This window comes from Erinaceus europaeus, chromosome 6 (genome assembly GCF_950295315.1).
Source record: "Erinaceus europaeus chromosome 6, mEriEur2.1, whole genome shotgun sequence".
Lineage (NCBI taxonomy): Eukaryota > Metazoa > Chordata > Mammalia > Eulipotyphla > Erinaceidae > Erinaceus > Erinaceus europaeus.
In genome coordinates, this window is record NC_080167.1 from 50943090 (window position 1) to 50968373 (window position 25284).

The window sequence follows — 25284 nt, forward strand, 5'->3', positions numbered from 1 at the left end:
AATCTCTCTCAATCTCCTCTTAATATCTCTCTCTCTCTCTCCATCAGGGTTATCGCTGGGGCTCAGTGCCTGTACTATAACTCCACTGCTCCCAATGAACATTTTTCTCTTTTGTTATAGACAAAGAGAAATAGACAAAGAAGAGACACACGCAGCACTTCTCCATCACTCATGAAGCTTCCCCTCAGCAAATGGGGACCAGGACCTTGAGTCTAGGTCCTTGCACGTGGTGCTAACGTGTGTACTTTACTCTTGAGGGAGCACCACCACCCACCAGAACCTACCATGACTTTTTTCCCCACCAGAACACAGCAAAACTCTGGCTTCTGGTAGTGCTGGGGACTAAACCTGGAATTTTGGTGCCTTAGACATGAAAGTCTTTCAGTCTCTCAGTAAAAGCACTGTGCTACCTCCCCAGACTGGCTGTTTTTCTATCTGAGAAAGTCAGCCCAGAATAGTGAAGCACAAACAAAAACATATGCCAAAATTGAAAATTTTCCTCAATCAAATGCCACTTAAAACAAAACCACAGCTAATACCACAATCACTGGGGAGAACTGAAGCTTAATCTTTAAGATCCAGCACAAGGAAAGGATGTTACTCTTGCCATGTCTATTAAACATAGTACTAGCAAGAAAAGGAGGTAAGAAGCATCTAAAACAGAAGCATCTAAAACAGAAAGGAAGAAAAAAATTATCTGTTTGCTGGTATATCCTATATGTAGAAAGCCTTAACAATACTACAAAAAAAAAAAACTGAGCAGAGTACAAAATCAACATAAAACTATCAGTTGCATTCCTTTATACCAACAATGACCCATCTGAAAAATGTTTTGCATTCCATTTACAAGAGCATCAAAAAATACTTAATTTTAATGAGGTGAAAAGTTTGAGACATTAAGAAAAATTAAAGACAATGGAAATAAATGAAAATATATTCCATGTTCATGAATTAGGAAGAATTTATTATCAAAATGCCCATATCTGTTGGGGGTTAGGCAGTAGTACACCTAGTTGAGTACACACGTTGCCATGAGCAAGGAACTGGGTTTGAGCCCCACTCCCCATCTACAGAGGGGACTTTTCACAAATGGTGAAACAGGTCTGCAGGTGTCTTTCTCTTTCCCTCTTATCTTCCCCTCCCCTCTCAATTTCTCTCTGTCCTATCAAATGAAAGGAAAAGAAAACTATAGGTTCAATGTAGTCAGTCAAAATTCCAATGGCACTTTTCATGAAAATGGCAACTCAGTACTTAAATCTGTATGGAACTACAAGACCCTGAAAAGTCAAACCAATCTGACTACCAGATTTCAAATTATCTCACAAAGCTGAAGTAATTACACAGTATGATACAGGCATGAAGACATACACAGAGACCAAATACACACAACAGGGAACTGACTCAAGGGGAGAGGCCAAGACTTGCCGATTTTGACCCCTCATATGTCAAAGCGGTGCTCTGGTCTCTCTCAATCTTTCTCTCCAACTCCTCTATGTAATAAATCTATGTATTTTGTGAGAAGGAACATAACAGGAAGCATAGAAACAAACCCAAATATACAGTGTCAACTAATTATCAGTAAGGCCAGAAAAAACACAACAGGAAAAATATAAATGCTGCTGGAGAAAGTGAACTGAGTCATGTAAATGGAAAAGCTGAAAACTTCAGATTCCTAGAAGAAAACAAAGGGGGCTAAGGGGGAAAGTTCACAGAACTTCGGTTGTGGGTGCAGTGTAGAACTATGTTCCTACAATGCTATAATTTTGTAAAGCATTGTTGAATCAGTTAAAAAAGAGAAAAATAGAGGGACAGGTGGTGACACACAAAGTACAATGCACAAGGACTTAGGTTCAAGCCCCCAATCTGCACCTGCAAAGAGGAAAGCTTTGTGAACAGTGAAGCAGGGTGGCAGGTACCCCACCACCACCACCTCCATGATAAACACTGAGGCTTGGTGCCGGCACTACAAATCCACTACTCCTAACAGACATGTCTTTCTTTATTCAATAGGACAAAGAGAACTTGAGAAAGGAGGGCAATATAAAGAGGGGTAGAGACAGAGACACCTGCAAACCTGCTTCACCACTCGTGAAGCATCCCCCCTGCAGGGGGTGGGGCTTGAACCTGAATCCTTGAGCATAGTACTATATGCACTTGACCAGGTGCACCACCACCTGGACCCCTCTCCTTCTCTATCCTTCCTTTCACTCTTGAGTTCTGTCTCAATCCAATAAATATATAACATCTTAAAAGTCCTATTAGGGCGGTAGTGCACTGGGTTGAGTGCACATAGTATGAAGCACAAGACCCGTGTAAGGATCCTGGTTTGAGTCCCCATCTCCCCACCAAAAGGGGGTTGCTTTGCAAGTGGTGAAACAGGTCTGCAGGTGTCTTTCTCTCCCCGTCTTCCCCTCCTCTCTCAATTTCTATCCTATCCAACAACAATGGAAAAAGATGGCTGCAAGGAGCAATAGATTCATGGTGCAGGCACCAAGCCTCAGCGATAACCCTGGAGGCAAAAAAAAAAAAAAAATCCTTTTAAAAAAGAGAAAACACAAGTAAATTCTTAAGTAAATTTATAAAAGCAAAGGAAACAACTAAATCATAGAACAATCCATAGGGGCTGGGAGATGACTCACCCAGTAGAGCACACGCATTAATAAGTACAAGGACCTGGGTCTGAGGCCCCTGAAACCGCGTGGGAGCACCAAGTAAAAGAGGGAAGCTCCACAGACAGTGGACTGGTGATGTGGTGTCCCTTCTGTCTCTACCTCTCTTTTCCTGCCTGTCACCTTTTTTAAAATAAATTTTTTATATTTATTTTCCCTTTTGTTACCCTTGTTTTTTTATTGTTTTTTATTGATTTATCATTGTTAGATAGGACAGAGAGAAATGGAGAGAGGAGGGGAAGACAGAGAGGAGGAGAGAAAGATAGATACCTGCAGACCTGTTTCACCACTTGTGAAGTGACTCCCCTGCAGGTGGGGAGCCAGGGGCTTGAACCGGGATCCTTACTCGGATCCTTGCGCTTTGAGAGCGTAACCTGCTGCACTACTGCCCGACTCCCTGCTTGTCACCTTCTATCTGTTAACAAAGAGAGAGAGAGAGAGAGAGAGATAGAGACAGCGAGATGTCCATGGGGAAGTGGTTGAATCATGAAGAGTGAAACCCCTGAAGGCCCTGAAGGCAGGCAAGGGGGGTGGGAGGAAGCCAATCTATGGATAGGAGGAAAATATTTTAAACCAGTATTTGAGAGCTTGTTTGGAGGTTCTAGAAGGGGAGCGCAGCACTCTAAGAGCAGAGACAGCTTCTTGAAATGTGTGAAGGAAAATGATCAGAAAAAAAAAGAAAGCCAAAGAGAAGGGGACTTGGGTTCAACTGAAGCGCCAGCCTGCTCCACCCAGAGAAGCACACTTTGTGAGAATCAATGAAAAGGAACCAGAGCTGCTGGAACCCATTTCCTATGAGTTCATGGCATGACCAATATAAAAACTTAATAAAATATCAGAACTATAAAATTGTTTCTTGTAACCTAAAAAAAAAGAACTTATATAACTAATCAGCGAAGCAAACAACCCATCCTATTTTAAAAGGGCAAAAATTGAAACAGGCACTTCTCCAAAGAAGATACAGAAATTCAGCCCAGTGAGTGCAAATCTAAGCCACCATGAGTTGCCGTGCATAGCTGGAATGACCATTATCCAAAGAGTGAAACATCAGTGGGTGAAGATGTACATAAAAGGGAACCTGTACACTGCTGGGGGGTTAATCTATTACAATTATGTAGAAACAATATGGTTACTTCCTTACATTGTAGTGCCCTCAAAAAGATAAAAACAGAGGTGAAGAGACTTGAGCATGAAGTCTTAGGTTCAAGACCTGGCACCATACAGAAGCACATGGACAGCATAGGAGGCACTCCATGAATAATGGAATGGTACTAAGGTGCCTCTCCCTCTCCCCCACTTCCCAAAAAAAAAAAAATGAGAAATGTTGGCCTGGAGAAGTCATTCAGTGGTGGGAGGCCCTGGATCCATTCCCCGGTGTCACATAAAATTAAAAAAGAAGAAAAAAAACTAACTAAAAACAGAACTGCCACACTACCCAGCAATTCCTTTCTGGGCATATATCCAAAGGAAATGCAATCAGCACCTTGAAAAGATATCTGTGCTCCCATGGACTAGTCACATCAGCCAAGAGGAGGAAACAACCTAATTGACCACTGACAGTTGAATGGATAAAGAACCGGAGGTGTGTGTGCACAGAGACCCAACACTCAGACTTATTAGGGAAATCTTGCCATTTGTAACAACACAGGAACCTGGAGGCTCCTTGTGAACAACATTCCACATAACCAGATAAAGAAAGAAAGTCAATCAGTTCTGCTGAGTGAATGAAAGCATGAGCGACTATTCCTCATCATTCACTCCCTCTTCAATGACTGTTCCTAGTTGTCGCCACCACTCTGCCACAGGGTATCTGGGGACTCCCCTAGGACATAGTAAATGTCTCTCTACCTCTTTCATAAATTAAAAGTCTTATAAAATAACAGTATTGTCAATACATTTACTGATGTGCATACTTTACATATATGAGGTTGCAGGTTCAATCCCAGGCACTGCATATGACTGAGTGGTACTTTGGTTTCACTAATGAAATAAATTTTAAAGTCAAAAAATATTTAAAATGTCGGGGGCTGGGCAGTAGCACAGCGGGTTAAGTGCACATGGCGCAAAGCTCAAGGGCCGGCGTAAGGATCCCGGTTCGAGCCCCCAGCTCCCCACCTGCTCGGTGGTCGCTTTGCAAGTGGTGAAGCAGGTCTGTAGGTGTCTATCTTTCTCTCCTCCTCTCTGCCTTCCCCATCTCTCTCGATTTCTCTCTGTCCTATCCAACAACAGCAGCTATAATGACAATAACAATAACTATAACAAGGGCAACAAAATGGGAAAAATGGCCTCCAGAAGCAGTGGATTTGTAGTACAGGCACCAATCCCCAGCAATAAGCCTGGAGGTGGAAAAAAAAATGTTAAAGCCACATTTTGAAGATGAGAACTTTATAGTAAAAAGCCCTTATATCACCCTTTACAGTTTGCAAAGTGCTTTCAAGCACAGGCTCTGATTAATGAGGTCCTGGTTGCTAGCCAAACTGGTTTCTCTATTTTCAGCCCCATTTTCTAGCTGAGAGAACCGAGTGGCAACAACTGAGGTGCCCCTCCCACCCAGGGCCTTTGCTCTGGAAAAGGCAGAGCCTACCTGGCCTCAAGGATAAGCCTGTGTTCCTTGTGATACAGCCTGGTGAAGATCAGCTCCCAGACCAACCTTCCCACCTCCAAAACAGGAGGGGGAGTAGGGAGACGCGAGACTTTTAGATCTGATTCCAGTCTCATGACATCCCTGGACAGACTGATGTAAGCATGGGTCAGTCTGGGTCTTGGTCCTGGGGGACAAGACTTGCTGAGAGGGGAGAAGCTCCAGTGTCCACTGTTACACACTTGCCAGTGGGAGAGAGAAAGGAAGGAAAAGGTCCTTGACCAGTGTGGAGAGGTTCCTGCCAGTAAATCTGAGGGTGCTCCCACTTGCCAAAGGCAGCCTCTAAGTCCATTAACACCAGGACACTGGGCCAGGGAGGCGCTGAATGTTTAGTGACACACTCACTCCCTGTCACCTCCCAGAAAGTGAGACTTTCTGCTTACTGAGGTGTGGGCGGGATGCTTGAAGATGGAAGCTCAGAGTGGGAGGACAGTGTGGCTGAGGATGGTGTTGAACTTCGCCCAAGGACACATTTTCCTGAAGAAGATTTCCCTCCCACTCCATGTTTTAACCTCTGCTTGACTCTTCATCCCAGCTTCAGATGCTCTGCAGAGATGGGAAAGTGAAGACTTATCAGTGAAGGGAGCCCTTTACAACCATGATCTGTAGCAGAGCTGAGAGCGGCAGCACAAATAGTAGCAAGGGAGTGAGCTCACTGACATGGTCCAGACTGGCCATTTAAGAACCGCATGCATGTGTGGAGGCCAGGGCCAGCCATAATGGACTCAGAACATATGTTCTGAATTTTTTTTTTTGTCACCAAAATTTTTTTTTTTGTCACCAAATTGTTTTTGTTATTGCTGGGGTACAGTGCTGGCAGTACAAATCTACCACTCCTGTTGGCCATTTTTCCTTCTCTTTATACTCTATTTTATTTGAGGGGACAGGGAGAAATTGAGAGGGGAGAGGGAGAGAAAGATATACACTGCAGACCTGATTCACCTCTCGTGAGGTATTCCTCCTACATGTGGAGAATGGGGGCTCGAACCCGGATCCTTGTACATAGTAATGTGTTCACTACCATCCAACCCCCACTGTTATTAAGTCTCCTTGGTCAGGGAGGTAGATTAGCAGGTAGAACACATCCCTCACACATATGAGGCCATGGATTCAGTCCACAACACACCTAAGACAGAGTGGTGCTCTAGTCTCTCTCTTTAGATACATTAGATTAAATTGGATGGGTGAGTAGGTGAGTGAATGGATGGACAGACATTCTAACACTCTTCTACTAAAGTAAAAAGAGTAGTCTGAGGAGGCCCAGCAGTAGTACGCCCAGTTGAGTTGCACAAGTTACCATGCTCAAGGACACAGGTTCAAGCGCCTCATCCCCCACGTGCAGGGGGAAGCTTTGCAAGTGGTGAAGCAGAGCTGCAGGTGTCTCTCTTTTTCTATTCTTCTCTATCTCCTCCCCTTCTCAATTTCTCTATACTACCAAATAAAAAAAAAAACAAAAAACTAAAGACTGCTAAGAGCAGTAGATTTTAGTCCCAGTGATAACCCTGGCGGCAATAAAAAAAAAGTTTAAATTAAAAAGTGGCCTCATACAGACCAATATCTCTGATTGAACGAAAATATTGAAACAAAATTCTAGCCAACTGGATACAGCAGTATATTAAAAAGATTGTTCATCATGACCAAGTGGGGTTTATCCCAGGCATGCAAGGTTGGTTTAATATACGTAAATCAATCAATGTGATCCACCACATCAACAAAAGCAAGACCAAAAACCATATGGTCATATCAATAGATGCAGAGAAAGCCTTTGACAAAATACAACATCCCTTTATGATCAAAACACTACAAAAAATGGGAATAGATGGAAAATTCCTGAAGATAGTGGAGTCTATATATAGCAAACCTATAGCCAACATCATACTCAATGGTGAAAAACTGGAAGCATTTCCACTCAGATCAGGTACTAGACAGGGCTGCCCACTATCACCATTACTATTCAACATAGTGTTGGAAGTTCTTGCCATAGCAATCAGGCAGGAGCAAGGAATTAAAGGCATACAGATTGGAAGAGAAGAAGTCAAACTCTCCCTATTTGCAGGTGACATGTTAGTATACACAGAAAAACCTAAGGAATCCAGCAAGAAGCTTTTGGAAATCATCAGGCAATACAGTAAGGTGTCAGGCTACAAAATTAACATTCAAAACTCAGTGGCATTCCTCTATGCAAACACTAAGCTAGAAGAAATTGAAATCCAGAAATCAATTCCTTTTACTATAGCAACAAAAACAATAAAATATCTAGGAGTAAACCTAACCAAAGAAGTGAAAGACTTGTGTACTGAAAATTATGAGTCACTACTCAAGGAAATTGAAGAAGACACAAAGAAGTGGAAAGATATGCCATGTTCATGGGTTGATAGAATTAACATCATCAAAATGAATATACTACCCAGAGCCATATACAAATTTAATGCTATCCCCATCAAGATCCCAAGCACATGTTTTAGGAGAATAGAACAAATGCTACAAATGTTTATCTGGAACCAGAAAAGACCTAGAATTGCCAAAACAATCTTGAGAAAAAAGAACAGAACCGGAGGCATCACATTCCCAGATCTCAAACTGTATTATAGGGCCATTGTCATCAAAACTGCTTGGTACTGGAACATGAATAGACACACTGACCAGTGGAATAGAATTGAGAGCTCAGAAGTGAGCCCCCATACATATGGACATCTAATCTTTGACAAAGGTGCCCAAACTATTAAATGGGGAAAGCAGACTCTCTTCAACAAACGGTGTTGGAAACAATGGGTTGAAACATGCAGAACAATGAAACTGAACCACTGTATTTCACCAAATACAAAAGTAAATTCCAAGTGGATCAAGGACTTAGATGTTAGACCACAAACTATCAGATACTTAGAAGAAAATATTGGAAGAACTCTTTTCCAAATAAAATTTAAAGACATCTTCAATGAAATGAATCCAATTACAAAGAAGACTAAGGCAAGTATAAACCTATGGGACTACATCAAATTAAAAAGCTTCTTCACAGCAAAATAAACCACTACCCAAACCAAGAGACCCCTCACAGAATGGGAGAAGATCTTTACATGCCATACATCAGACAAGAGGTTAATAACCAACATATTTAAAGAGCTTCCCAAACTCAACAACAAGACAACAAATAACCCCATCCAAAAATGGGGGGAGGACATGGACAGAATATTCACCACAGAAGAGATCCAAACGGCCGAGAAACACATGAAAAAAATGCTCCAAGTCTTTGTCAGAGAAATGCAAATAAAGACAACAATGAGATACCACTTCACTCCTGTGAGAATGTCATATATCTTGTGGGCTCAAAGGAACCCTCCTACACTGCTGGTGGGAATGTAAATTGGTCCAACCTCTGTGGAGAACAGTCTGGAGAACTCTCAGAAGGCTAGAAATGGACCTACCCTATGGTCCTGCAATTCTCTCCTGGAGATATATCCTAAGGAACACAACATATACATCCAAAAAGATCTGTGTACACATATGTTCTTGGCAGCACAATTTGTAATAGCCAAAACCTGGAAGCAACCCAGGTGTCCAACAACAGATGAGTGGCTGAGCAAGTTGTGGTCTATATACACAATGGAATACTACTCAGCTGTAAAAAATCGTGACTTCACCGTTTTCAGCCAATCTTGGATGGACCTTGAAAAAATCATATTAAGTGAAATAAGTCAGAAACAGAAGGCTGTATATGGGATGATCTCACTCTCAGGCAGAAGTTGAAAAACAAGATCAGAAAAGAAAACAGAAGTAGAACCTGAAATGGAATTGGCGTATTGCACCAAAGTAAAAGACTCTGGGGTGGGTGGGTGGGGAGAATACAGGTCCAAGAAGGATTCAGAGGACATAGTAGGAGTTGTATTATTATATGGGAAAATGGGGAATGTTATGCATGTATAAACCATTGTACTTACTGTTGAATGTAAAACATTAATTCCCCAATTAAAAAAGTTAAAAAAAATAATAAAATAAAAATAAAAAAATAAAAAGTGGCCTCAACAGCTCTCTGATCACTAAGATTAAGGACCACCATAGAAAAAATACAGACTGCTTTTGGCATAATGTGTATCCTGGGCAGGACAGAATCATTTAAGAAAAAATGTTCACAGGAGTCGGGCAGTAGCACAGTGGGTTAAGCGCACGTGGTGCAAAGTGCAAGTACCAGCGTAAGGATCCTGGTTGGAGCCCCCGGCTCCCCACCTGCAGGGGAGTCGCTTCACAGGTGGTGAAGCAGGTCTGCAGGTGTCTGTCTTTCTCTCCCCCTCTCTGTCTTCGCCTCCTCTCTCCATTTCTTTCTGTCCTACCTAAAAAAAAAAAAAAAAAGAATATTCACTTTCACATAGGTAAGGGGAAAGGCACAGAACTCCCAGCCTTTTTTTTCCCCTTGAAAAATGGAGCCAGAAATTATCAGTAATACTTTATCTAACTCTTGAGATCTTCAGATCTCAACTACTTTAGTCACACAAGAGTACATGTGTTGTATGCTTTACATTGGGTTGTTCTAGCTCTCCCTCTGCCAAGAAAATTGGTTCAGTCCTGTTAGTTTCGCGGGCCCGCTTGTCCCCGCCCCCAAGGAACCCCGACAGGGTTCCAGAGTTCCAGAGTTCGAGAGTTCTTGGAGCCGCCATGTGAGAAGGATGCAGGAGAGTTCTGTTTGGTGATTAGTTTGGGTTAGTTTATGGATCGTTGTTCCTGAATAAAGAAATATAGCTTCCCTGCCCAGCCATGTGTCTCCAAGTCTCTGTTACCCGCCCGTGAAGCTAGCCCGGCCAGCTGGAGCTTCCGAATTTTAACAACAAATGGCGCCCAACATGGGGCTGACCTGTGCATCTCTCAGATAAGTGAAGACAATTTGGCTACCTATGTACTATGGCCTTCTCTTCTGCTTGTGAAGAGATCTCCAAAGGCCTCTGCTCTTTCTTCATGAGACTGTTTCGCTGTTTCTGGAACATTTATCTCTGGACCACTCTGTGGTTTCCACTCGCTCGGGCACACTCAGAACAGCCAGTGGAGTCGGGAAGAGCCAGCAGGCAAGAGGCGAGGCGTGGAGCTGCCTTTTCCACCTGGTGGAGCAGCCAGCCAGCCAGTTGCGCCCAGACAACCCTATGCACCATGCCCACAGCCCCGCAGCCCCGCAGCCCCGCAGCCCACAAGAGGCCGACGCCAACACACAAGAGCCCGATGCCACCACACAGGAGCCAGATGCCAACATGCTAGAGCCCGACGCCACCACGCAGGAGCCCAATGCCAACACACAGGCCAGCCCACAGGAGCCAGCTCTCCACCACGTGGCGCAGGGCACTGGACGCGTGATCCCTCCATGCTGCTCAGCCACTGCGAGCAGGACAGCAGACATGGCAGGGCCATGGGGCAGGGCTGCGGCAGCCTATCATGGCCGCCACCCCAGGGCACCTCGGCCCGTGCCTTCTACATGGCTGGCCCGCCCGCCCTTGGGCTATGAATTCTATACAGATCCTGGACCTCCCGGACCCCCCGGGCTCCCTGCCAAAACTGGACATCCTGGCCGAGATCTCCAGCTTGGGTCTGAAGGCAGACGAGCTAAAATACGCAGAGATTCATCCAGAGATCACAACCTGCAATTCCTAGAAGTGAAGCTGCCCAAGAAACCACCACTAGACAACACACCCCCCCAACAACTAAGACAGTACATATCTGAATTCATGTTTAAAATGACATGTCTTCGTAACAAAAGTTTCTCCTTGTGTATTAATGACCATGTTTATGTATATGTTTAAAGTTTGATAAACAGTAACTTTAAGGTTAAAAATGTAACTTTAAGGCTAAATTCTTACTAGACAAAGTTAAATAAAAAAGGTTTTCAACGTAATTCTCATAAAGATAAAATTCTCAAAAAGATAAAGATAAAATTAAAGATAAATTAACATTTAAAGTCTAAGATAAAAATTAGTTAACAATATATATATTTTAACTAAGTTGGTCTAAACAAAACCTGCGCACACCTAGGGTGTGTCTCCATTTTAAATGGGTATAACAAAAGGTTAAATAGACTTGTTGATATGTAAAACTCTCGATTACCTTCTCTATTAGAAATGGTAGATGGCACAATGGCTATGCTAAGTATTCTCATGCCTGAGGTTTTCTTTCCTGTGCACACCTAGGGTGTGTCTCCATCTTGAATGGGTGTAACATAAGGTTAAAAAGACGTTGTTGATATGTAAAAGTCTCAAATTCCTTCTCTATTAGAACGTTAGATTGCGCTATGATTATGCTAATGACAAGTTTTGTTTCATAGTAAGTAAATTGCAGCCAGCTGCCTTTGAGACTCTAGGCTGTTCCCCGCCCCCATGCAAATGTCTGTTGAGACAAGTACACCCCCCAGAGGCAAGAAATGTTTTTTTAAGCTGATAAAGTTTTGCCCACAGAGGCAAAAAGATGGCCCCCTGAGGCCTTCCCTTGACAGCACACTGGTTCTTGTTACTTGCTTACATGTTTCTCCATGTTTGTGCCAGTTTCTTTTTTAAAAATGCCTGTATGATAGAGGTTTCTGTTCACCCCACACCCCTGATACTGTGGTCATTTAGTTAAAAAGAAAAGGGGGAACTGTTGTATGCTTTACATTGGGTTGTTCTAGCTCTCCCCCTGCCAAGAAAATTGGTTCAGTCCTGCTAGTTTCGCGGGCCCGCTTGTCCCCGCCCCAAGGAACCCCGACAGGGTTCCAGAGTTCCAGAGTTCGAGAGTTCTTGGCGCCGCCATGTGAGAAGGATGCAGGAGAGTTCTGTTTGGTGATTAGTTTGGGTTAGTTTATGAGTCGTTGTTCCTGAATAAAGAAATATAGCTTCCCTGCCCAGCCGTGTGTCTCCAAGTTTCTGTTACCCACCCGTGAAGCTAGCCCAGCCAGATGGAGCTTCCGAATTTTAACAACATACATGAACTGCCTCAAGGAGCATGACAGAGTGTAAATTGTAAAAAGTTTTTCCCCCAAGTAAATTTAATTTTAATTTCAAATTGCATTCTCAAGAACTAGTTCAATTTAGTGCTGATGTTACACCTTTTTACATGAACTGAGAGCAAAAGAAAAAAGAAAAAAAAGATGGAGTAAAGGTGTTGAAAAGTACCAGGTCCAGGGTAGGGCAGTAGCTCACTTGGCAGAGTGCATGCTTCATCATGTGCCCAAGGACTCAGGTTTAAGCCCACGGCCACCAAACAAAAGCACCACACAAGGGGGGATCTTCACAAGTGGTGAAGCAATGTTTCCTCTTTCCTTCTTCACTGTCTCTCTCTCTCCCTCCCTCTCTTTCACCTGCTATCTAAAGGGAGGGGAAAAGGGAATCTGCCAAGTGAAGTTCTGGCAGCAAAAGGGGGGGGGCAGCATAAGGTCCATCAGCTCGAAATCCTAAAGCAGACTAACCAACTGAAATAGCCCCATAGCAACCTAGAACAACCTATTTCTCACCCCCTGATCAAAGGTTCTGTCTCAGCCTCTGAGCCACTAGCACACTCTCCTTTGTTATCCAGAAGTAAGTAAAGAAAAACAGGAAAAATTATTCTCCCCAGGATCAACATCTGACCACCAGGAATAGCACTGCCTTCACATTGAAACAATTCTCCACGGTCCTATTCTTATTTTTTTCTTCCTCAAATAATAGAAGTCTAATTCCAGGGAAATGTTAATCGTTTCATTATGTGACCAGAGGGCTGAGAAGCTAAAGAGTCTCGGGGATTAAGTTGCTAGGATATTTTTGGAATAAATAGCTAATCTCTTGATAGTATGTGATCTCTGGATACCACTCTGTTGTCACCAGGGGAGAAGGGCCTAACAGAAAAAGCAAAACTCCCACAAGATGGAGAAGCAATAGGCCAGGCCTAAGAGATCCTTGGAATATGCTAAAGGTGACACAGAATGGGGTACTCACAAGGACACACTAGGGAGCAGGTGTTGGTACAGATTCAGTGGGGATGGGTAGAAAGAAGCACATGCTTGGACCCATGTCAGAAGCAAGACACAGAATGAGGAGTGTTCTGGCAAACCATGGAGGAGGGGTTAGAAGCATCTGGATTGCTGCCAACAGGGTAGACCTGAGGAAAGAAGCTCTTGTTGACATCAAAGCAGTAAGAAAAAAGTTTTCCTTGGTCTAGCATACCTGCCCACCACATGAACTGTTTCTGTGCAAAAGCACAAACAAGGTGTCCAGAGGCCAGGGAGCCTTGAGCAGAAGGTAGTGAGGTCTGGGAACATGAGGAAATCACTCTAATCCAACACACTAGCCAAGAGAAAAACACTTCCCCAATGCCCACCACACATGGGTGGAAACCCAGAAGCCCATTATCCACCCTGCAGACTGGTCCATTAACCCAAAGAAACCACTCCTCCCCACAATGGAAGTCTCCCCACATTCTGCCACACCACCGTAAAAAACATGTCAGAGAAGCCACCACCTCTACTGTCTCAGTGACAGTGTTCCCACAACTCCACTGTGACAATTTGTCACTGCTTTAGAAAAATGATGACACTCATTTCCCAAAACTCAGTTGGCAGTAGGTCCTTTACAAAGTTATCTGTCACCGCTCTTGGTGACTGTGTCTTGAGCTTACCTAGTCTAATAAACACTAGCCTTTTCTATAAAAAAAAAAAAAAAAATGATGACAGCCTCCATTATAATCATCAAACAAGTAAAATGCAGTAAAATTTAAGGTTAACTTAAATCACACTTTAAGCCCTAAGTCTATTCCCTCCCCAAGATGAGGCCAGATCCCATAAATCCAAAACCAGTTTGGCTACAACAAAAGACACTCAACACTTTCACAACTGGGAGCAAGCCTAACCTTGTCAGATAAAGAAAGGACTACAAAAGCTGGATAAGAGCCAAGAAATTGTCTCTCAATACCAGGCCACACCATCATCTGGGGCCCTAGTCAGGAAAATCCTTGGATTCCCACATAGGTATGATAAGCTAGCCCTCTAGTAGACTCCTCTCACTTCCATCAGGAACATTATTATAAGCTCTCTTGTGGGCCTCTCTGGGACCTTTCCCTCACTGTAGAGCAGCAATGGTAGGGATTGCTCCACTCCTCAAAGGGAGGCTGGGTCAACCTACTCTGCCATTCTAGGAAGACTGGTCCTGAAATGAGTGAAGCCTAGAATGTTTCTAGCTGTGACCATGAACTAAGAGATCAGACTGACAGGGACTCAGAGGTCACACAAGCTCCTGTACTAAATAGAAGTATTTATGAGCCCTAGGTCAGATCTATGGAGTAAACAGTTAATGGTATTTATATATTTTCTTCATGTTTGGGAGCTACTCTTTGCCCTAATCCAGCTTTCTAGCCCTGTTCTCAACTCTGATGCCATCTTCCCAGACAATATTTTTAGTTCACCTGCATGTTAGCCATCAGACATGGGAAAAAAACTACTGAAGTCATGGGCCTTTTGGAACATACCTAAAATATACTTCCTCGCTTCTTTCTACATGAAGACCCCTAATTTCATCTGTTTTATTTCTACTTTGGGATTCCTTTTTATGAAACAATTAGTCCTGCCCTATAACTTACTGTCTTTCAGCCAGCAATCTGCAGATACTACTATGAGGTAATCCTGATTTCCCTGGGCAGACGACCTCACCAGTGTATCCTGAAGTCTCACCTCTCCAGAGTCCTGTCCCACTAGGGAAAGAGAAACAGGCTAGGGGTATGGATTGACCTGCCAATGTCCATGTCCAACAGAAAAGCAATTACAGAAGTCAGACCTTCCACTTTATGCACCCCATAAAGAATTTTGGTACATACTCCCAGAAAGGGATAAAGAATAGGGAAGTTTCCCATGGAGGGGGTGGGCCATGGAACTCTGATGGTGGGGACTATATGGAATTGTATCCCTCTTATCTTACAATCTTGTTAATCATTATTAAATCACTAGTAAAAAAAAATATGATATTCAAAACTACCTCACAACCCTGGCATCTGTCCCAGACTGGAAGACCCCCGGCTTTTTTTAATATTTATTTATTTATTTATTCCCTTTTTTGTTGCCCTGTTGTTTTGTTGTAGTTATTATTGATATCATTGTTGTTGGATAGGATAGAGAGAAATGGAGAGAGGAGGGGAAGACAGAGAGGAGGAGAGAAAGACAGACAGACACCTGAAGACCTGCTTCACTACCTGTGAAGCAACACCCCTGCAGGTGGGGAACCTGGGGTTCGAACCAGGATCCTTAAGCCGGTCCTTGTACTTTGCACCACCTGCGCTTAATCTGCTGCACTACTGCCCAACTCCCTACCCTCGTTTTTATACTCAAATAATTCTATCTTTGTCCTCACTAGGCCTCATGTTTTGGCCAATGTAAGTAAAGGACACGTGTAAGTGTCAGCTAGGGTGACCATGTCATGTCATTCCCTTCAGGACTTTTCCCCCTGCTCCCAAGAGCAATGATCATAAAGGTTCACAGGCAGGGCTGCTTTACTCTGCCATGCTTTGCTTGTTTATGTTTTTCCATAGTTAATTTACACTGTATCAGTTCTCTGCTGTCAATGCTACCATTTTCCCATTTTATAGATGAGAAAAAGGGGCACAGTGGCCAACCCTCATCCCCATCTTGTCCCCTCTAACTAGTAAAGCCTCAGGAATTCAAAGTCTAGGAGCAGTATGTTCTAACTCCTGGGATGAAGGAAAGAAGGGCAGAGAATGCTCTTTGGGATGGGCTCCTAAAAGAGTACTCTTGTCCCCTATGGTGACAACATTCACATAGGCTGCATCTGTTCTATTGTTTTGCAGTGGTGCAGAACACAGTCCATACTTACCCGACTGTCTTCCTGGCTCTCCCAGTCACTAGAGAAAGTTGCCAGCTGCTGCTCTTGAGAACAGTTTGAAAACTGGAAGAGGCTGGAGAACATCCTTCTGTTCTCTTGGGTGTCTGGAAAGATGGCATCTTGGAAATTCACTCCATGTGGCAAGAGGTTATAATTCTCATCCATCCTAATGGGAAAGATGAAAAATATGCAGCACTGTAGAGGCTTTCCTGTCTCACACCATGGAAGTTTATTCTTAAGGTTTGCAAAAAGACTGATCTGGGTATAGAAGAGGGGGGTGTGCTGATGCCTTTCTGTCTACCTCTCATGTCGTTCAGAAGCCTTCCTTCTCATTCTAAGAGTTTACCTGTTTCTTGGAGGAGTTTGGGACAGGAAGAGGAGGACGGTGGTAGCAATGACAACCACCACCACAGTATTCTCACCTGCAAAATGTGAGCAACAAAACTGGTCTCGACTAGCACTGTGTCACACACAGAACGCCTGGTGCAGGGGACATGCCTTAGCATTCTGCTCCCAGGCTTGACTCCTGCCATTGCTGCTTATCTTGTTTGGCATGGAGCAAATCCCCCTTTCGGTCTCCAGGTTTCCCATATGCCACATGTAAATAGGGGATGAACACAGCACCTCCCCGGTGGTACTGTCACGGCTGCATTAGGAAGTGAAGTAAACAAAGAACCTGGTCCAGGGCATGTGCAGTATGAATCTGAGTTAAGGGTTCTGCAGGGCTCAGTGTAAAGGTATCAGAAAGATAACACGTGCATAGGAAGTAAGGAGATGAAAATGACACTCCAGACCAAAGTGAGCAGGGCTTGTGCTGGGTCTCCACCGTCAGTGCTCCAAGACAGATACCAGAATCCATACTCAGCAGGTCCCAGAGCAACAGAGGGGGAGTGATTTATATGCAACCGTTAACACACTTCAGGGCAACGCAGCCCTGTGAAATGGAAATCAGATGACGGCCTCACTCTATTTCACTTCTAACATTTTGTAAATATGTGAGAGCAAAAGATGAAAGAGTTGGACAAAACTGCATTTTATGGTAAAACAGAGGTGACTATAATGTCTGTTCAAGGACTTGGGCTCTTTTTCCCTTGAAAAATAAAGTGTCACTGTTCAGTAGTTTCAAAGTTAGGTTCTCAGTGTTTTTCCTAAAGTAGAAGGTGGGACACCTGTATCAAACAAGTGCTAAGGGCCAGAGATGACTCACCCTGTACAATGTACATATACCTATGATCTAGGACCTGGGTTCGATTCCCTGGCCACCATATGGGAGCAGTGGAGCAGTCTGTGGTCTCTCTCCCTCTCTGCCTTTCACCCTCTATCTGAAAAAAACAATCATCTGGAGGCAATGAAATCATGCAGGCATGCAGCTCCAGTGAAGCCCTAGTGACCAGGGGAGGGAAAAAAAAAATACTGTCTCAATTCTTCCTGGCTTTATTTAGAAACTACATCTCCTCAGCAACTGAATAAATAAATAAATCAATCAATAAATAAATCCAACAGTGCCCAGCATCTCCACTCAAGTCAGCACAAAGCACAGCATGGATGGTAAACTCAGAAAACCTGGCTTCCATACAGAAAGCACATATGGCCTTGAGAGGCAACAGCCCCTCTGTGAGGCATCTGTGCTGTTAGAATGAAGTGAGACCTCACAAGCTACAAGTGACTCTGTAGACCTGGTGCCCAAACACCCTCCCTATGTCACAGGCTGGGGTAGGAGTGCAAGGGGTGGGGGGAAATAGACGGGAAGGGGCTGCAACTGCCACCCAGCTCAACTTGGAGCTACTCATAGTTTGCTGTCTGGTTCAGATCCCATCTGTCTTGGTTTCTCTACAACACTCTCCTAATCTGCATGGAGACCATCATTGTGTGTGCGGCTCCACCTGTTGATTCTCTGCACACTTCATCATACCCCACTGCCTGACTTCCCAGACACAAGCATTCCCCCTGGGCCCTGGGCAACCTTCATGGAACTTCAGATAGTCCAGGGGTTACCTAGCAGGGAGTACAGCCTGCTGGATTCACCTCTCTTGAAAACGTGGAGCCTGGACACTCCTGCAGGTATCCTTCTAAACCTCAGGCTTTGAAGAGCCCTACAGTGAGGTAGGCTGGTAGCTGACAGGACCCTATCAGAGTAAAACAAGACAGGTGGGCTGCGCATGCTCAGACTCCAAACAGGTGGGAGAGAGCACTAAGGTAGCGTGCCCTGCACCAGGTGTGCCCCGTGAGCCACTGCCCCTTAGTCTTCACCGGCTTTGTTTCTCATCTTTTACAGGTGAGAAGACCGAGGCTCCTGATAGTCGGCCACAAACTCCAAATCTCAATTAAGAGGGGCAGAGTCCAAACTCTAACAACAGTCTGATTTCAGTTTGGGTTTCTTTTTTTCTCGCCATCCCAAGTGACTCTCTGAATCCACTTAAAAAATAATAACGGTAAAGTCAAACATACTGTAGAAACCACTTGAAGGTTCTCCGGAAAATTTGTCTAAGTACAGAAATCACCCCTGCTTTTCAATAGCCTGGGAGGAAGGCGGGGTCCTCCGCAGAGCCCTTGACTGAGCAAAAGTAAATAAACAGGAAGGAGTTCAGCCTTGGCACCAATGGGACTCCCGACAAGAGTCCCAGGGCAATCCAAACTGGCCCCAAACAAGGGTACTCTCTAAGAGGTGGAGGCAGAGGGGAAGGCGGGCTCACCTGAGGAAGAAAAAGTAGGAGTAGCCCTGGACCACGGTGTGGGAGTGGCATGCGAAGTAGCCCAAGCCGGTGAGGTTGAGCCTGGAGCCGGCGGGCACCTCGAGCATGCTGCCCCACGCCTGGTCGCACAGCATTTGGACCTCCGCCGAGTAGAAGAGACCCGGCGAGCCGACCTGGTGCTGCCAGGGCAGGTGGTTGTGGAGGCCAAGCGGCTCGGGGTGCAACGCCAGCACCTTGGCGTACACGATGATCTCGGCCAGCTCGGCGCGGCAGCCCTCGCTCAGCGGCCGCCACTCTGAGGGCAGCTGGCAGGCGCGCGCGGGCGGGGGCGGCCCGGCCAGGCAGAGCGCGGCGAGCAGCAGCGGGCGCAGCATGCCGGCGGGCGGCGGGCCGCGGGCAGCGGGCGGCGGGCGGGACACTAGCCGGGGCGCATGGCGGGCGCGGGGAAGCCGAGTGCTCTTCGCCAACTTCGCCGTCCCGCCGGCCGGTCAGAGCAGCCGGTGGCGCTCCACTGCTCCGCTGCTCCACGCGCCCGCTTTAATAGGTTCCTGGGCAGGCGCCTCCCGCCAGGCCCCACCCCGCGCCCAGGGCGAGAGGGCTAGGGACCGGTGCAGTGGCCAAGGCCTCTCCAGGCGCCCCAAAGATGGTCTGGGTCAAAAAGCTTTCAAGGGAGGGTATGGGATACGGAACTCTGGTAGTGGGAATTGTATGGAATTGTACCCCTCTTATCCTGTGGTCTTGTCGATGTTTTTTTTTTTTTATTTTATAAACAAATAAAGTGTGACATTCAAACCCCAGCAACCAAACATAAGAGACTAACTACAACATGATACCAGGAACAAAATAGGCAATGATTTGTTTGTTACAGTGCCAGGGCCTCTCACGTGTAATGCTACTTCCCCCAGGCTGACTCTCAGCACTTTTACTTGAGACACATAGAAGTTTCACCACAGCTCTACTCCACCATCTACTGGGTTTCTCTCAGTGCCAAGGCTCTCTGGGAGCACATGTAGTGCTGGGGTTTGAACTCTAGCAGCATGACCACAATACTTGGTGAGCCACTTCCCAGTCCTGGGCAATATTTTCAAAAGATTGACTAAGCTGGGGCTGGGAAGATAGCATAATTGTTATGCAAAAGACACTCATGCTTGAGGTTCCCAGGTTCAGTCCCCAGCACCACCATAGGCCAGAGTTGAGCAGTGCTCTGAGGTCTCTCTCTCTCTCATTAAAATAAATATTTTAAAATAAAAAATAACTAAAAAGATTTACTAGGACATAAAATATCTCAGTTGGATAGTATACTGTTTTATCATGTGTGCAGCCCATACTGTTTTGAAGGAAGGTTAGGTGCTGTACTGTCTTTCCTTCTCTTCCTGTTTTTTTGTTTTGCTGTCTTCCTCTTTCTGAAGCAAATAAGACAGTCTAGGTGAAGCCCCAGAGATGAACAAAACTAAAAAGAAAGGGAAATGTATATTTTATTTCACAGGAGGTAGAAGGTAGAGAGAGAGAGAGAGAAGGCACAGAGCTACCCTCTAGTACAAATAATGTTGATGCTGGGATCAAACTGGGAGCCTGGGATGCATTGGATCGACCTCGTGGTGCATCCCGTGAGTACCCATTCATTGGGGAAACTGATGATCCTTCCTAGCCGACTGAATCCACATGGATCCCAGTCACTTTCAAAGCCAGCAGCAAGCAGCTCCTGACAGCTTTCAACCTGACCTGTTGACTGGCTACAGAAGAAGGGCAAACGCTAGAAGAAGAAGAACTGGGAGCCTCAGGCACTGGAGCTCTATGCTCACCCAGCTGAGCCATGTCACAGCACCATAGATAATGCTTTGCAGGCACAGTGGCCCTTTATCTAGATGTGATTTGGTAAATGAGTCACCATAACCTCAGCCTAACAGTGGTGGCTAAGTGAGTGTGTAATTGGACTGCCATTGCTTTGTAATTCCCAGTCACCCTGCTCGATTTGAGTCCTATGCTATTTCTTTTGCCGAATAAGTCAGAAGAAAATGTTTGGTGTTAATTCCACTCTCAATGCCTTCAAAGCCTGGAGAAGATTAAAACACTTCCATAGATGTTAAAAACCCTGATTTTGGGAGTTGGGTGGTAGCACAACAGGTTAAGCGCACAGGGCGCAAAGCCCAAGTGGCACAAAGCGCAAAGACGACTGTATGGATCCCGGTTCGAGCCCCCGGCTCCCATTTGCAGAGGAGTTGCTTCACAAGCGGTGAAGCAGGTCTGCAGGTGTCTAGCTTTCGCTCCCCCTCTCTGTCTCTCCTCCTCTCTTGATTCTCTCTGTTCTATCCAACAACAACAACATCAATGGCAACAATAGCAATAATAACAACAACAATAAGGGCAACAAAATGGGGGAAAAATGGCTTCCAGGAGCAGTGGATTCATAGTGCAGGCACTGAGCCCCAGCAATAACCCTGGAGGCAAAAAAAAAAAAAATCAACTGAAAAAAAAAACTCTGATTTTTTTTTTTTTTTTGCCTCAAGGTTTATCACTGGGGTCTAGTGCTACCACTACGAATCCACTGCTCCTGGAGGCCATTTTTTCCATTTTACTGAACAGGACAGAGAAATTGAGAGGGGAGGGGAAGATAAATATACATACATATATAGAGGGGGGAGGGAGAGAGAAAGATAGGCACATACATACCTGCTTCACTGCCTGTGAAATGACCCCCTTGCAGGTGGAAAACAAGGAGCTGGAACCGGGATCCTTGTGTGGGTCCTCTTATTATGTGTGCTTAACCCAGTGTGCCACAGCCCAGCCCCCTGACTTTTTTCTTTCCATCTAGATAAACAAATAAAAATCAGTGTGGGCTGGGAAGACAGCATAATGGTGATGTAAAAGACTTTCATTCCTGAGGCTCTAAGGTCCTAGGTTCAGTCCCCAGCACTACCATAAGCCAGAGCTGAGCAGTGCTCCAGTCTTTCTCTCTGTATCTGTCTCTATTTCTCTCATTAAAAAATAATAAATGAAATGAAATATTAAAAAACATCAGTGTCTGTGGCTGCTTCTTCTCTCCTTGTATAAACTCAGCAGAAACAAAGCTCTCCAAGCACAACCCTGAAAGGCTTTCCTGACAGTGAGCACCTCTGAGAAGCTGTCCTTCTGGAGGCTTCCTCACAGACACCCCATCATGCATTTCTCAGTCTGGCCCAGGGTTTCTGACTGTGTTCTTTACATGGAGTCACCGCGGTGTCCCTGAATCAGCAGTTCCTCTGTGGGGACTAGGACCCAAACATGCATAGCTCAGGTAGCTGGGAGAAGGATAAGCTTTACAAGTGAGTTACTGAATTTCATGATGTATAAGCCTCTTCCACCCATGAATCTAAGACTCATATGTTCTGGGTACAAATATTGACTTTCTGCATATGTAGAGACAGTTTATTGAAGAATAGAGATCTTTGGGACAATTTAATATCCATATATAAAAATAATAATAACGGGTTAAGCACACATGGTGCAAAGCACAAGGACCAGTGTAAGGATCCCGGTTCGAGCCCCGGACCCCACCTGCAGGGGGGGTCTCTTCACAGGCGGTGAAGCAGGTCTGCAGGTGTCTATCTTTCTTTCCCCCTCTCTGTCTTCCCTTCCTCTGTCCATTTCTCTCTGTCCTATCCAGTAGCAACGACATTAATAACAATAATAATAATAACCACAATGATAAAACAACAAGGGCAACAAAAGAGAAAAAATAGCCTCCAGGAGCAGTGGATTTGTGGTGCAGGCACCGAGCCCCAGCAATAATAGAGGCTAATAATAATAATAATAATAATAATAATCTCAACCCATAGCTTGGACAGTATCCAAAAATTAGTTCAGGTGCCCAGAGAAAGTTCACCTGGTAGAGCACATGCTTTGCTATGCATGAGACCCTGGGTTCAAGCCCTCACACTTCCTGGGAACACCGTGGACAGTGGTACCAAGGGAGCTCCAGGGATGGTGAAGCAGTGCTATAGTGTCTCTCTTCTCTCTGTGGGAGCCACTCTCTCTGTTTCTCTGTCTCTCTCTCTCTGTATCTCCCCCTCTCTCAAATAAAGAACAAAAAATTGTTGCAGGGAAGCTGCTCAGCAGCAGCATACATGCATAAGGAAGCCCTGGATTCTTTCCCTGGTGCCACCCAAACAAGCAAGCAAGCAAGCAAAGTCAGGGCTAGAAAGATCACTCACCCAGTAGGGCTGCCCCTGGCCACATGTGCGGCCCAGCTTCAAGTGTCAGCATCACATGGGATGTGCTATAGCACTGAAAGAAGCACCATTACCATGGTGTTTCTCCCTCTCTTTCTATCTATCCAAATGAAAAGATGGCTTAGAGTGGTGAAAGTGCACCAGGCTCCAAGTATGTAAAATAAATAACAAATGAATAAGCAAACAGATACTTATCCCAAAAGCAATTAAGTTACCTTCTCCACAGATTTTTTTTTCCCCTGTGTTGACAAATGAACACACAAAAAACTCTAGCCACTAAGGTCCTGGATTATCCTAGCTGAATTAAATTCAGATTCCTCTCAGTTAGTCTGTAACTGTCATACAATATATCAATAGAAAAAGGCTTGAGCAGAGACCAGTGTCTTAAAATAAAATACACTGTTTTCTTTACAGAATGGGAGAAGATCTTTGCATGCCCTACATCAGACAAAAGACTAATAGACAAAATACATAAAGAGTTCACCAAACTAAGGGGGAAAAAAACATCCAAAAGTAGGGAGAGGATATGAACAGAATATTCACCAAAGAAGAGATCCAAAAGGCCAACAGACATAGGAAAAAATGCTTCTAGTCACTGATTGTCAGAGAAATGCAAATGAAAATAACTGTGAGATTACACTTCACTCCTGTGAAAATGAAACATCAGAACCAATAGTATCAACAAACGCTGGAGAAGTTTTGAGGCAAAGGAATCCTCCTGGTACTGCTGGTGGGAATATAAATTGGCCCAACCCTATGGAGAACCCTTCTGTAGAACTCTCAGAAGGCTGGAATGGACCTACCCTATGACCCAACAATTCCTTTCATGAGGATATTTCCTAAGGAATCAAGCACACTCACCCAAAAAGATCTATGTATACCTATGTTTGTAGCAGCACGATTTGTAATACCAAAACCTAGGAGCCGCCCAAGTGTCCAACAACAGATGAATAGTTGAGTAGGTTGTGGTATATATACACAATGGAATATTATTCAGCTATTAAGAATAATGAAGTCACCTTCACTTCCTCTTGAATGGAACCTGAAGGAATCATGTTAAATAAGATAAGCCAGAAAGAAAAGGATGAATATGAGATGATCTCACTCACAGATATAAGTTGCAAAATAAGAACAGAAAAAAAGTGGAAACAAAATGCAAAACTTGGACTGGGCTTGGTGTATTGCACCAAAATAAAAGATTTGTGGGGGAGGGATCGGCTTTCAGGTCCTGGTGCCTTATAGTGGAGGAAAACATAGGTTGGGGGTGAGAATGTTTTGCAGAAAACTAAGAAATTGTACACACTTAGCAATAACTGTATTTGCTATAAACCATTAATCCCCCAATTAAGAAAAGAAAGAAATAACTGATGCAAGAAAGGATGTTAGACAAGGGGATAAATTCTCCCTTGAAACTTCCACAAGGACTGTAGCAATGCTAATGTTCTGGTTTTACACTTCTGGTTCCCCGGTATAATAAGGAAATAAATTTGTGTTGTTTTAAGATTTAAAAAAAAGGGGCTGGGTGGTGGTGCACCTGGTTGAGTGCACATGTTACAATGTACAAGGACCTGGATTTGAGCCCCCAGTCCCCACCTGTAGGGGGAAAGCTTCATGAGTGGTGAATCAGGGCTCAGGTGTCTCTCTGTCTCTCTCCCTATCATTCCCTTCCCTCTCAATATCTGGCTGTCTCTATCCAATAAATAAATAAATATAATTTTAAAAAAGATTTTTAAAAAGAGACATTCTTCTCCAGTATCATATTTCCTCATGATGCAGAGTCCTTCCTAGAGGCTACCCACATGCCATGGAAATGTGACTGCATCCTCAGGAGGCCGGAAGTCAAAGTTATTTCACAGATAAAGCCACTGGACTCCCTGATGGTTAAAGCCTTGGCCAGGGTCACATAACTACAGGCCGTCAGGGGTGCTGGGAATCAGGCATGGGGTTAGGACTCCCTGCTTGGGGTCCCCGGGCTCTCAAATGGGGCCTCCTTCTGAAGAGATATCTTTATGCATCAAAGCTCCATTGGGATTTTGTTCTAGAAAAAAGAAAGTGGGAAGATTTCTGACAGCAGAGATGCCTTCCCTTCCCTTCCTCCCCTGCCCTTTTCCTTGCATGGCCATACATGGTACATTTTCAGGAGGTGGCAGCTTTTGGACATGTAGCCATTGTGTACAACTTTTAAAAAAATATTTATTTATCACCTTTTGTTGCCTTTGTTGTTTTATTGTTGTAGTTATTATTGTTGTTGTTATTGATGTCATTGTT

General features: G+C 44.5%; 1 protein-coding gene across 1 annotated transcript in view; it reads right to left on the reverse strand.

The window, feature by feature from the left end:
• Positions 1-19339, reverse strand: part of CCDC3 (coiled-coil domain containing 3) — a 60719-nt gene extending 41380 nt beyond the window's left edge. Inside the window, exons 1-2 of the mRNA XM_007524635.3 lie at positions 18809-19339; positions 16107-16281 (exon numbers count right to left, since the gene is read on the reverse strand). Coding sequence (XP_007524697.2) covers positions 16107-16281; positions 18809-19182 — 549 coding nt within the window. The 5' untranslated portion in view covers positions 19183-19339. The remainder of the gene's footprint in view (positions 1-16106; positions 16282-18808) is intronic.
• Positions 19340-25284: the final 5945 nt, after the last annotated feature.